General features: G+C 31.2%; 1 protein-coding gene across 1 annotated transcript in view; it reads right to left on the reverse strand.

Annotated features, from left to right (window-relative positions):
• Window positions 1–15,308, reverse strand: part of LOC129984414 (lysosomal alpha-glucosidase-like) — a 39,071-nt gene that overhangs the window by 17,067 nt on the left and 6,696 nt on the right. The window contains exons 4-12 of the mRNA XM_056094291.1: window positions 14,288–14,384; window positions 13,923–14,161; window positions 12,739–12,870; window positions 11,776–11,886; window positions 11,544–11,660; window positions 9,366–9,565; window positions 7,782–7,915; window positions 3,503–3,654; window positions 1,093–1,241 (exon numbers count right to left, since the gene is read on the reverse strand). Coding sequence (XP_055950266.1) covers window positions 1,093–1,241; window positions 3,503–3,654; window positions 7,782–7,915; window positions 9,366–9,565; window positions 11,544–11,660; window positions 11,776–11,886; window positions 12,739–12,870; window positions 13,923–14,161; window positions 14,288–14,384 — 1,331 coding nt within the window. The remainder of the gene's footprint in view (window positions 1–1,092; window positions 1,242–3,502; window positions 3,655–7,781; window positions 7,916–9,365; window positions 9,566–11,543; window positions 11,661–11,775; window positions 11,887–12,738; window positions 12,871–13,922; window positions 14,162–14,287; window positions 14,385–15,308) is intronic.

The following is a 15,308-nucleotide window of genomic DNA, read 5'->3' on the forward strand; positions in this document are numbered from 1 at the left end:
CTTGAAAAGAAATCTTATCAATGGAAAGAAGCTTTTCTTTACAAATTTCGAACTGATTACGTGTGTAAAGCTGCTTGAGGGTACCATTTTCATTCGTAAGTTTATAGAAGTCGGAGTCTTTTATTCCAACAACAACCGCTAACACATTTCGGTTATCTGTACGACCACGGTCAGCATCAGGGACTTGTATTCGTTCGGATTTGGCGAGAAACAGCCAGTCGGCTCCTCTCTTTTCGACCTCCACCAGAGCATATCTGTGATTGTCGACATACACCGGTGAGGGTCCGAATGTACAAGAATGTAATGAAATATTCGATCTTTCACCGATGTATTTAGTGTTTGTCGACATTCACCGGTGAATGTCGACATTCTCTGATTTCGGTCTTTCACGGTAACATCTCTAAAAAATGCATCGCAATAGGGAAGGTGAAATAGGTGACTCATAGGTGAGCTTTCAAATGAAACAAAGAATTGGCGAGATTGTAATAGTGATTGTCGCTGGGAGACTTTCACAAGCTTTTATATTGCACAATGAAGTAGTGTTTTTGTGATATTTCGAAAATATGGAGGAATGGAGGAGATAGATGATCATTGATGAGATATCCAGGTAACATGAGCTTTCATATAAAATAAAAGATGATGAAATCGGACCATTGTTTGGCCAGAGGGACTGGTTCCTTAGTTTTGCCATACTTTATATCGTTAGATTTTAGAAATACTAAATAACAGAGAAAATAAATTTGTAAATTTTACTAAGATTCCTAATAGAAATAAGTAGAAATTTTCTAATTATAGAATTTTTTTCTAATAGAAGTTTTCATAATTACAGCCCATACAGGTTACACAAATGCGTATATTGACTGAATGTAATTCTTTGTTCTAAAATGCTAATTATATGTAAAATTAAATGTACATCGTGTACTGTTTTCATTATAATAATTCATACTTCTTACTAAAGAAGTCATGAGGAACAATAGTTAGGATGAGAAAAGAAAAATGGCAGAATTTAGATGGAATTGAATCGATAAAAGGTAAAGTTTATAAGCATAAACAAATAAAAAAAAAAATGATTGAACAACATAACTAACATACTCAAAAAATAATGGTCTTGCAACTGTATCACCATAGATATGGCTTCGAGCAAATAAAGTATATAAATATGGCAGCAACATATAGCGTACTTGCAAGGATTTTACAGCAGCTGCAACCACCGTAGGGCCTAAGATAGCTGGGTCTTGATCCTAGAAAGGATTTTTCCAAAAAATTAAAACAGACAAAAATATTTTTAAAAAAATGTTCTGCCTTCTGCAAAAATTTTAAATAAAGACATTAAACGAACAACTTCTTATAGAATGTGAATCATTTTACAAACCGCTATGCATCAAATTATATTGCTGGAGTAAAATATCCTACTTTTCCCCCTTTTCTTCTGAATAAAACTCCTACGATTTAATTTAATATCCCTTTCGAAGATGGCTAAGCATTAAAAATTTTTGGAATTATGAATGCATATATATATTTTTTTAAACTATAAAGTTGAATTAGACTCGCCGCGATTTATCGTTTGCTGTTGTCGACTAAATGGCGTTTCTGCTTTCATCAGCAATGACTTAAGTCTTTAACGCAATGTTTCATTTAAAAAAAAAAGGTAAACAACAAAGTCGCCTTCCAATGAAATCGCTCAACGAGTCACTGTAATCAGCGAATGGGGATTCACTAATTGACTGAAATTCGAGTTTATGAGAATTTCACCTTCAAAAATTGCCACGCCTGAATTAATAAAGCATTTTATCTGAGAAATATATATATAAAAAATTTGTAGAAAATTATGATTATTTTCTAAAAATTTGAACGAGGAAAAATATTATTTTTAAGCACTTTAGATATGGAAATGGTGCGGTGCACATTCAGAGAACCTTTTTTTTTTTTTTCACTTAACTGTCGTCTGAACCCATACTGAGAAACTCTATATCTTATATTGGAAAAAAAAAAAAAAATTAGAACGAGATATTAGCATACTTTCTTGCGTTCTGGAAAAAATAAGCGAAATTAGATATAAAGGAATAATGAATACGTACATCTTTGTTAAAAATACATTGCAAAATGATGCATTTTTTTTGGTAAAAAAAATGTTAAAACTATAAGAAGCTCTACAGAGGGTTTTTTTTTTTTTTGGGGGGGGGGGGGCAAAATGAGATTGCATTTCTGTACCTGTATTATTTTTGAGCTGCTGAGAGACAGATATACGTAATGATATTTTAAAATCTTAATTAATTTCCTATTTCATCTTAACCCTTTCTAGGGCCGTTAGAAGTATGCTTCCCACCAAATTTATCAATCTTTGTATGAAATTATGTAGGTTGGCATAAGTTCTGACAATTTTTTTAGTAAGTCAGAAACTTAGATGCTTCAGTTCTTTATCTCAGACAAAATGATGTGTCTTGATTTGTTACTTAATTATTAATGAACCAAATTAATTAATCAATCAAATTTATCTAATAAGTTAAATGAATCCCTTTTCTTATTCTAATTTTCAAGCCTAAAAATATTTTAACATAATATGACTAGAAAAAAATGGCCCTTTAAAGGGTTAATTTAGTCTATATTAACTTTATTCTCAAATTTTCTTTTATTTCCTGATCCAATATTGCTTTTTTTTATTTAATTAATTTTACACGCGCTTTATAAAACTGCTCACTTCAGCATTTTCTCACGCTTTGAGTAAAGGGATAAAAATCCTAAATGAATATCACATTCTTTTAAAGGTGTTTAAATTTCACTTGTCTCAATCGACACTTGTCAAAGAGATCCCTATCAAAATCCCTCATAGTAAAATCACTGAAGGGAAAATTTTTAGTCTCTTCTGCTCTTGTGTAGCAATGTAGAGTAGATAATCTTTTATGATCATTTCTTGTATAAATTATGCTCCCTGGATGAAATAAAGCGAAGTTTTAAAATTTTTAAAAAATTATTCTATTCGGTTACGCAATTGCAAAAACACGTTTGTTAAAAAATGTATTGCTATTAAAGAAGTAGAATTTTACATCAAGCTCCTGAAGAACGCCCCCCCCCCAAAAAAAAATTGTCGCCTAAAACATCTAAACAGTTTTGCCACACGAACTTAACGATAAAAATTACCGAATTTTACTGATAAAACTCTTATGTAAACTCATGCTCATTTTTTTTTTCTCATTTCCCTCCAACTCATAAATAAATTTTAAAAATAACTAAGCACACTTGAAATTTTTATGTACAATCACTTTCTAAGTAATTACATTGCCGGTCATTCAACTGCAGTGCCCAGAGGTTAAGAATTTTAAATTTAAGAGCTCCGCTCACCCTCTCAACAATCGACAAAGCCAAAAATGTTTTATCGGACTTAGAGATATAACGCACAAAGATTCGTCATAATTTTGAGGTAGAATTTTTCGACGATAATACCTTCTCTTAATAAGAAATTAAAAATTACAAAAATCTGGTGAAAGCAAAGCAAATTTCTTACCACAGCACTCGCATCATTATGATTTCTTGAAAATGGATAAAAGGCTCCAAGGGATTGCCATCTGGCGCAAAGAGGAACTGTGGTATTAAAATTGAAGCCGCAGATGTCAGATCCAACCATAGGAACTCCATAAAGATTGAAATTCAGTATTGCTACGAAAGAAATTTATCAGTTTACAATTTAAAGGAAATTATTCACACATTACAAACAAAAAACATTATGATAGGTTCTCTTCAATCAAAATTAACAAAAAATGAAAATTTTCAGGACAACTGATTTTCAAAATAATTGAAACTCACTTATTAGGTAACATGTTAACAACACAGGATGCCCAGAAAAATCTTTACAACTTCAAACTTAAAAAAAAAATCAGAATAAGTCCAAAATAAAAATGCTTCCAGTTCTCTTTATTACGATTTTTCCCACTTCTTTTTGTTTCACTGTTCCACACGAGATCTTCTCGTGCATAAATAATGATAAGACAATATTCTGTTATTGTTGTTGCTTATGGCACTTGTCATCGACAAGCCCGCTGACGAAGTCAACGATTTTAAACCGAGTTTTAGCGTCTCTTGTTTCAGTAGAGCCATCTAGGATCAAGAGTACGTCTTAGCTACTCATGTGCACAGTTCTTTTCATGGGCGGACTTCATTCATACATTTCATTCACTCATCCACACATCATAATTTAGAATTGAATTAGAACACGATCAATTCTGAACCAGTGCCCCCACTGGTATTTTTTCGACATGAAAGACTTTACGGCCACATTGGATTTATATATGCACCAGCCACCACATATACGGAAGGGTTCGAACTCACGACAGGACTTAATCAGAACACGATCAATTCTGAACCAGTGCCCCCACTGGTATTGTCTCGACATGAAGGACTTTGTGGCCAAGATGAATTTATATATGCACCAGCCACCACATATACGGAAGGGTTCGAACTCACGACAGGACTGAATCAGAACACGATCAATTCTGAACCAGTGTCCCCATTGGTATTGTCTCGACATGAAGGACTTTGTGGCCAAGATGAATTTATATGAGCACCAGCCACCACATATACGGCAGGGTTCGAGAACTCACGATCCAGAACTCCAATTCGAGAACTTCTGATTCCGTCCAGCAGCATTCCACCATACCAAGACTTTGCATACATAAAACCATAAACGCTTATCAAGCATTCTAGAACAGAGAACCTTGCCATATTCAAGTTCTAATATGTTCTTCGAATTTATATGGAAGAGTTGAAAGAAAATGTTTCAAATTTCGCACACTTAGCACTAATGTAAAAATAAATAATATCTTTTTTTTTATCATTGAAAATTACGCCTTGTCACAAGTTGTGAAAACACTCACGATTGCGTGGACGAGATGGTGGTGTTCTTCCTATTTCTCTCGATAATTTCATTTCATTTGAATATCAGAATTCACATCCTTAAACCACACGTCACATTGCACTTTCACCTCGAAAGACGCCGTTTTCAATAAGTCAGTCGTCATGCGTCGTGCAGTGCCATCTATCACTAGAAATAGAATTTGCATCACATTATCCACAGCTGAAAACAATTTTGCTGTAAACTTCTTTCTTTAATAAAAGTTTATGAACCATTTTGGGACACCTTATATTCATTTGCTATGCATCACTACAGACATTCATGCTCATGTGCACATCTGAGTCAGAATTGGGAGAAGGTATTAAACAATTATAAAGCCGTCAATTCATGTAAATAAATAAAACTACCATCCAACTTTTCTAATGGTAAAAATATTAATCCTATTCAGATGTTATCCTGTCAGTAATGAGTATAAAAACATGAGTTGGATGAAAAAGTTATAGGTTTTAATCCTTGGTTGGCACCTTAACCAACATTATTCAAAAAATGGTAAATTTATGTACACTTTAGCATTGTAAGGCTGGTATAGCCGATTGGTATGCGATGCGCTAGGATAGAACCTGGGACCTTGTGGTTCGCAGTCCAGTAACATAACCAGGATACAAAAGCATATGCTCGTGTAGCGTAGTTGTTAACTGGCTTATATGCTATTCACCACACTGGCTACTGGATGTTTCCTTCCAAATGAAACACAAATGTGTGAGTTTCCTTTGAAAATTTTGCAGGAAGGCAACTATCAACGTATATTGAATCTAAATTAAATCTGTATATTAGGTGATACCAAAAGGCTCCAAGGTCTTCATAAAATGCAGCATTCGTTCCTCCGGAGTACTTGACGCATGGGCATGGTTATGCGTGTTAAATAAAATGCGACTAAAATGACCACCAGTAAAAATGGTAGTAAAACTGCAGATTTTACCATGAATTAGTAACTGAAGCAACAGACTATTTTATAAAATATTCAAATTCAGCTATTAAAAAGGCCAAGTATATGAAACAAATCTTTAAAATTAACGAAGCATCAACATTTCAACTCTATATTTAAAAATTAAATATAAGAAAATAATAATAACAACACTAAACCATCGAACTGCTTTCTTCGCATGAACAAGGAAAAAACTGAAAGGATTCGGTTATTAAGTTTTGAAGCAACCACCATGTAGTCCTAAACTTGACAACCTCAAATTTTCATCGATTTGGAACCATGAAGAGGTTCCTCAACGGTCTCTGTGACGACCTCATAAGGGCCAAAGCAGGTCAATTAGTCTGGGATTTTCAAACTGATCCAATCCTGGAAAAAATGTCTCAATAAGAATGGCAGTTATGCCGTAATAAATTGCCAATACTTTCAATTTTATTTCATATTGTCAAGGACTGCATTTTTTATTATAGTGTATAAATTCATGCGCTTCTATTTATTGATATCCCCTCGTAAAATCACAAAAATGTTATGCTATATTCGTCTTGTTATATATCAACAATTTAACAATAAAGGTTTCTAAAAAACATGCTTTTATTAATATACTAAAAAGTAGAAAATCCAGCTCACGTGAGATTTTGACTGAAATGTTAAATTAAGTAACATTTTAAATCACATCTATGGTGTATATTAATATTTAAATACCTGGGAAACCGAGCTTTGCTCGACAGGTTTTTTTTATTATAATAATAATTATTATTCGTCTTGTTATATATCAACAATTTAACAATAAAGGTTTTTAAAAAACATGCTTTTATTAATATACTAAAAAGTAGAAAATCCAGCTCACGTGAGATTTTGACTGAAATGTTAAATTAAGTAACATTTTAAATCACATCTATGGTGTATATTAATATTTAAATACCTTGGAAACCGAGCTTTGCTCGACAGGTTTTTTTTTATTATAATAATAATTATTATTATAAAATCGTGTTTTTCGGAGAAAATATTTAAGTACAAATCACATACTGATTACATATAAACATTTTTATACATATAAATATCTTACCTAGATATAAACTGGTCATTTAAATTTTTAAAAAAATCATGAATGTATTTAATTTAACCCTTTAAAGGGCCCTTTTTTTTCTACTTATATTATGTTAAAATATTTTTAGGCTTGAAATTAGAATAAGAAAAGGGATTCATTTAGCTTATTAGATAAATTTAATTTGATTAATTAATTAATAATTAAGTGACAAACCAAGACACATCATTTTGTGTAAAATAAAGAACTGAAGCATCTAAGTTTCTGTCTTTCTAAAAATATTTGTCAGAACTTATGCCAACCTACATAATTTCATGCAAAGATTGATAAATTTGGTGGGAAGCATACTTCCCACGGCCCAAGAAAGGGTTAACATGCTATTCGATACAATTTGCTATATTCCTTTTACAGTTTATCTATCATTACTTATATTTTTGAATTTTCACTCAGTTTTACTATGGGGAAATCGGGCCCGAGATGGCGCTACATGACATTGTCAGCAAGAGAGCAGGTAGAAAAAAGTAAAACCTTATCTACATATGAAATTTGATCCAAATCCGTAGCCCCGTTTTCGAGGTATACGAAATAAATTTATATATATTCAAGAATTGCTCGTTTAAAGTTATAAGATAAATGCATCCGCATATCCTGTATGTCATTCATTGTAGTTTAATTTTATTGTTGTATTGTTTTCTTTAACCAAGACTTTACGGTTCTATTTCGACCTCCAAAAATTTGATTTTTAAAAAGTTCTTTCTACTTATTATATCAATCTTTAATATATTGTACAATCCTTTGTAATATATATTATGGAATTTTGCAATAATTTTCTTTTCTAAAATTCACAATGAAACGCCACTTTCCATGTAGAATCAATTTTAATCACAATTAATTGGTTATAAACTTACAAGGAATACTATAACGCATGTCTTCCCATGTAGAAGAAATGTCTCCACTCCAATGGCCACTGTGCGCTCCTTGACCAAGAAACGTTGCTCTTGATATTACGAAAGGGCGTTTCTGTCGAATTTTCTTTAATGCGCTAAAAAAATTGTGAATATAAATATATTACTTTTATCAGTATAGTCAATACATACATATATATACATAGATACATACACACACACACATAATACATAAATTAATATTAGTATTATACTTATTATTGACTTGGTTCAATATATCAAATATATTTATTGAAGCCGTATCACATTTATTATCGCCATTGTTATAAATTATAAGTTAAGAGAAACTCTATACAAATACCAAAACTTGTATTGATAGTTCCGGAATGTAATGTTTTCATACTTCTTCGAAAATAAGTGAATTCCTTGTTGAATTCCTGAAGCACAAAGATATGATCAATGTTCAGGGATATTATGAAACTTCGAAATCCGAGAAGAAAACCGAAATATTAAGGTTAATCTTTTCATAGTGTCATCCAGCTGCATGGCAATGTCAGACTGCACGCAATAAACACAAAAAAGGGAACAACTACAGAATTTCAAATGAGAAAACCCAATCATCCATTCTCATAGTTTAGATCTGCCTGTATGCAATTTAAACACAGTGAGCGCAGAAAACAATGATTTCGTTGTTGTTGTTGTTGCTAATCTCCATGGTCTGACTTAGTCAGACCAAATCCAAAAATCCGTTGACAAGAAGAAAGTCAAAAACGAGGAAGGGAAAAGAATAAATTTCTCCTCAATGAAATCCTAAACAGTCCAGAATATGTTCAGCAGAGGCCTGATGCTGGCAGCATTTCGGGCAAAGAGAGTAACATTTTTCACCCTGAGAAAAGAAAAGACATTTAAGGTGGCCACTGGCAAGGCGCGACAGGCAAGTGTTGGTTTTTCTATCACAAGGAAGATTTAAGGACTGCCCCGGCTTATTGGCTCTATACCAATCATGAGTGGGGGGAACCATCCAATTCTTCTTATTTAGGAATTTCGCCTGAGAGAACAGTTCTAAGTATGTGAGCTCAGCAGAAGATGAAGTCGCTAGGCTGCTTCCTTTCTTTGCAAGCCTGTCTGCTATTTCGTTACCAAGTAGATCCACATGAGATGGGATTCACTGGAAATGAATATCATGTTGAAGTGAAATCAGCTTCAACTTCTGAAGAATAGACAAACTTGCTTTATCTCCAACATAGGTCCAATTGTTAAGGTGTTCCATTGAGCTGCGGCTATCAGTAAGAATCCAAAGGTTCTGATAATTATTTTCGTGACATGAATCGGTTGAATGATTTCGTAAAGATGTTCAACCAAATTGTCCAGAAGCTGCTGAAGGTGATTGAACCAAGTACATCAGAAATTTGTTCAGCCAGTGTCCATATGATTTTTACAAGCATGGCATTTTGCGACGAGTGTCAACATGGAATAAAAACGTGAACAACTGCGAATTTGTATTTCGTGAGTTAATTAGCACGAAATAACCTTTGCCTCTTTATTTATTGGTCTATTTTTGTGCTATATTTTAACAGAAGTACTCACAGATTAGTTGCTGCAGCCTCTCTGTATCCCATCAAATTGTGCTCATTGTAATGAATTGTCTTATAGTGTTTCGATGTCATGCATGCGGTCCTGTGACGAAGAGGATTATTCCCTCCTGGCAAGTAAGGAGGATCTTCAAAGGAGGACTTTATACAGCCATCCACACCACCGTCAATGACATTGGAAGGTTCGTTCATGTCCTTTAAATTAAGAAACGTAAATTTAATCAGAAGTATTAACAAAATGAATTTTAAACATTGGAAATGTGTTGAGAAAAAAGCATACGTATACATTTGTTAAATTGTTCAAACTATTAGAATCCAGAAGATCTTCAGGAAACAAGAAATTGACAAAATCAAAAAATTACTTTTTTACATTTAAAAAAAAATCTATTTCATATTTTCGGAATTTGACCAAACGTGTATAAATAGCATGCACATAAAAGTGCAAGCAATTAATTAAAGCAATTGCTAACCATTTAGTTCCCTCAGGCATATATAATTCCTTTTTCTCCCCCCCCCCCCTCTGTTTTGAAGAGATTTAAAGAGGTGATTTATCAAAATCTTCATGTTGAAATTTTGGATGACTACAATATTTTCTTTTTACACAATAAGAGAAAATATATATATATATATATAGGATAGTAGGTTTAAACATAGAATTACGTTGCTAATCGAAATGGCAAAGTGTATCAAATGATATCTTTATTACTGAAATACTCTTTAAAGCCAAATCTTAAACGGATTATCTTTCTAATTCGTTTCTTGAAAATGGAATCTATTATAATTTTCAAATTTTCTCACAAGTAAACCAGCGGTAATGGTCTCCGCAAAACTTTCTCGTATATTCTTTAATAAAGATGTTATTCCAGAAAATGTCTTTTATGGCTCGGCGCACAACAGTTACAAAATATTAATCTTTGGCATGAATTCAATATTTTTATTGAATCTATCGTATCATGCTTGGCGAATTATTTGGCGATTAATCCTTGGCATGCGTTTAAAAGAGTGCTGCTTTAAAACCGCTTAACACAATAATTAGACACAAAACTACACTTGTACTCACATAATTACATAACAAATTTGATAGTGATTTAATACCAAATTTCATATATTTTGCGTTATTGCGTTTACAAGTTTCTGAAATTACCAACCAATAGACGGCCACTCCTTGTTGGATTTGGCTCAAACTCTAGCAGGTATCTACACAAAAGATGGTAAAGGCTGGGTACCGAATTTTATCTATCTAGTTCTCTCGTTTTATAGTTATTATGCAAACTTATACTCGAACAATCGGATAAACAGATTTCCTCTGAACTGATTTTGCTAAAAATTTCATGAAATCAACAAATTTGGTGTAAATGGCACAGACGTAATTTCATTCGTCTAACTCAAAGCATTTTTAGTTGCTTTTTTCACTGTCAGGCATTTTCCAAAAATACGTTTTTCGAATCTAGAGAGATCTAAAACGTGGAAATTTGTCAAAATCTCGATTTTGAATTTTTTGACGATTACAATACTTTCTCTATATTTCGTATACTATAAAGTAAAAAATGCAAAATGTCAAAATTTCGAGAACTATCAATCATTTATTTTCTTAGCAACAATCATATAATTGTTCGGTGCTTTTGAAAATGCCAAGAATTTAAAGAATATGGTAATTAAAATTGTTGCACGCAATTATGCAATACAACATTTGCAACAATTATGTAATAAGTAGTCAAATAAAAAATAAACAGTACTCAAAGATGCAGCTGTTTTTGTATAACATCACATTTTCTCAAAATAATTACTGCATTATAAGCAGTCTTAAGTGAACTGGAGTTGGTATGTTGATTCTTGCAAAATACGAACACTTAGATTAATTTTTCATTAATGAATCTAAAATTTATAAAATAGCGATAGGTTCGCACCTGTATACAAATATTCTTTAGGACTCGCATTTTGTGCCAAATTAGTTTTAAATGTTACCATGCATAATTTATATTTATTATAATTTTGATCATACATATGATTTCTGTAATTCTGAGGTTTTGAAAGTGAATCAACATCCTACTGAATTAAATCCGTGTCTGAATCTTTGTTCCGGCAGCTACTCAAATAATTTTTGTAAATTTTGTTTTATAAAGCTAAAAAAAAAAAAAATGTTTCATAAAGCTCAAAAAAAATCTTTACTCACAATCCACAGACCATCCACTTGCACTTGGGAATGAAAGTCAGTTATCTGTTTTGACCAATAATCAGTAGCATTAGGATGACTAAAATCTGGAAAGACTGTTCCTCCATCTGTCCAAACCTAAACAGAAAAATGAATGAACAAAAAATCCACATATTTCATTATATTTGGAAAAAAAAAACAACTTTATTTCTACTTTAAAATAGGTTGAAGATATTATCTTCATATCATATACCTTTCCAATGAACAGAGAACCATTTGGGTTTTTCAGGAATATATCAGCTTTCACACCATCATCAAAAGGAGGATAAGTACCAGGCTTTTCAGAACTACTAATACCGGGATCCTAACAAAAAATATACAATATACTGTTTTGCAATACACTTCTAAATTAAAAAAATTAAGAAAGTTTTAATCCGTAATTGGAAACGGGAAACAAAAGCTATTTATAGTGTCATTGACTCCACATCTTTGAAACTGTGATTGAAAAAATATATAACGCATAAGTTAATTTCTACATATTCCGTATTGTATTCTTACTTTTTATTTGTTAAATTCTAACAGTTACTAACGTTAGTATCATCCCATAATACATAAACGAAATAAGCACTCATCAAATGATTGTTTAGGTTTTTTTTTCTTCTTATAATGTCTTTCCAGCATTTAATATTACAACATTTAGCATTTTTAATATTAATATTTTTAATAGTTTTGGTAATTACATGATTTCCAGAATATATTCGATTTCCAGAATTGATAAAAAGTTGGCCACGGATCGAGAATTGGAGAAAAAATAAGCAGATTCAAATGAACTTAAAAGTCATACGCAGAGATATTCAAACTGGGCATGATTTGGCAAACTGCTGTTATTCAGATCTAAAAATTTATTTTTACTCGATCTCTAAACAGGCTGAACCAAGTAATGAAAACTTAAATATTTTCCCTTATATATTTTGTAATTAAATATTCATCCTATATTCAAAAGTTATACATACATGTGTAGTTTAAAAATAATTCCAATATATTACAGAACAACTAAAGCAACATTTGAAATTTACCGAAGATTCTAACTATGATATTATAGTTTTCAAATACAAGGCACTCATGTAAAATACAGCATTTTTTATTGTTTAGTACCATTTTTTCATATTCATAAAGTAATACACTTAAAATCTAAATGTAAAGAGAAATAACTTACAGTTATGACTACATAATGCATTCCTTTACTATGCAACTCTTCCACAAATTCAGGTAAATTAGCGAATTTATCTTTATCGTAGGTGAAATCCTTAAACTTGTCCATGTAATCGATATCATTCCATTGGACATCCTAAAAAAAGATGCAAAAAATGCATATGATCAATGAAATACAAATGAAACCTATGGTCAATCCAAGCAATGGCAAAAATTACAAGACGTAAAAGGGGAAAAAAATTTCACTGCTTTAACAATCCAGTAGTCTCCAATTAACGAATTTTTATTTAACGATATGGCAAAAGTTTCTACTTTTTTATATATTATTTACTGAATCTGCTGAAAATCCTACAGAATATGACTTATTCTAAAGAGTTACGAAGTTTAATAGAGATTCTAAAGAGTGATGAAATTGATAAAGAAAAAAATTATTAAGAAAGAATAACATTTGATACAATGCAATTGGAATGAGTTTCAAAAAAATGTTATAGACGAAATATTTCTATCGCTATATAAAATGTTTACAAAAAAGTGTGTTCTTAATATTAAACATGTGCAAAATAGATCTGTAGAATTTTTTAATAATCTAAAATAGATATATAAGCTAAGTTTCAATCTTTTTTTTTTCTATGTGATAACTTTATAAATTTCTTAAATATAAGTTTATTAATTAAGAAATTCTTAAGTGGAACATTGATATTTTGTTAGCTTTGCCAACTTTGTTAAAGAAAGACTTGACTTTAAATATAATGCAAAAATTGAGGAAGAATATTACAAATATTGATAATACCATACATTACAACTAATTTCAAAAATCTATTTTGAAATATTAGAATAGATATTATGACAAAAAGTTATAAAAAATAAATATTCTATTTAATTCAAAGAATTAGAGTTACTGAAATTAATGAGATAAAATTATTTCTGGATTGCCTTTTGTAAAAACCTACAGCCCATTAATGATTTTTTTCTACAAAAATAAAATAGGAGATGTTGCGGGCTTATATAAATTCTCATATTATATTCCTTCAAGAATTAATTTCATTTTAAAAAAATGTTATTGGTTCTCAAACAAAAACAGTGAATTAGGGATGTCATATTTTTCATAGAACAGCTAATTCAGTTTATAAATAAAAAATAAAATAACCAAGACAGAAGATGATATTGTTGGAGCATAAAAGATCTTACCAATGGAATACCAGCTTTAAGATTACGTTGCATAGTTTCTCTCGTTTGATTCACTGAACTGTAACCATAGCGACACAGATGGAATCCTAAACTCCAATAAGGTGGCATAAAAGGCCTGCCTACAATGTTTGTGTATTGCTGAATAACATTAGCTGGGGACGGTCCAAGCAAAACAAAAAAATCAAAAATTCCTCCAATAGGTCTGAAAGTTATGGCAGGAGTAGGCTGAAGAATAACATCTGAAAGACAAGAAAGAAAAATAATTATTCAGAAACTAAGAGCAAAATGGCTAAAAGGTTTAAATACCATAGCAAGTGTATGTAATACTATAAGTCGAATTCTGAAATTCAATATGATAAGTTTACCCATGGCATTGCTATTGAACAAGAAGACACCATTAGCATTCCCATCTTCTTCAAGAGACAAATAAAATGGTTGGCTTCCATATAGAGGGTAATTTGCCTACAAAATATTTAAATATGTGAATTTAAAAGTTTTAATGCAATAAATAGTTATGTACTTCTAAAAGCCATTGTAATTACTAAAAGGTTTATTAGTTGAAAAATTTTAAAGCAAATGGAATCACAGATCATATCTTCTTTTAGAATATTTCTTGGTAATTAGAGCAGCATTAACCGAGAAAGTACATTAAAAAGCTTTGACACTGAATAAAAGCATTTGATAAAGAATGGATGGCTTGAGGCCATATAGGACTATCTTAGGTGATTATATATTAAATGCAAAAATATGGCACTTTGTGAATCAATCATAAAACTAAATACAAAAGACACTAAAAAATATGGCACTTTGTGAATCAATCATAAAACCTTGTTAAGAGAATACACGTAAAAAGAAAGTTAAAACAACAGATTATAAAATTTAACTGAAATAGTATTTAACCTGTGGGTACTTCTAAAAAACTTTATAGTCGGTATTTAATGCCACTTTTCTGAAGGTGACATTTTAGACTTCGTGAATATTAATTATCAAATAACCTAAACGACATATTTCAATATTATGCATGGGCCAAACAATTAACAAAAATTTAAAATCGTAGTTAATCCACTAATAGTATCCATCTTTCTTTACAGTATTTGATCAAAATTGTTCATTGCTATCTTTATTCTGACCTTTATCATCAGGAACCCATTCACACGTTTTCTACATGAATGATTCATGCAAATTTATTAAAGACTGGAGAAGAGTCTCTAAAGAATTTGCACTCAAACTGTGTGAGAAATTAGAGAAGTTATTTAAAAAATATTTATAGTTCCAATGGGGAAAATAAAAATACAACAAAATTACAGGCTAAAATCCTCAAGAATTAGGTTTCTCGGAATTTTTTTTTCAGTCTAAGTGATAAAAAAAAAGTTTTACTTTACATGA

The sequence above is a fragment of the Argiope bruennichi genome, chromosome 9 (genome assembly GCF_947563725.1).
Source record: "Argiope bruennichi chromosome 9, qqArgBrue1.1, whole genome shotgun sequence".
Classification (NCBI taxonomy): domain Eukaryota; kingdom Metazoa; phylum Arthropoda; class Arachnida; order Araneae; family Araneidae; genus Argiope; species Argiope bruennichi.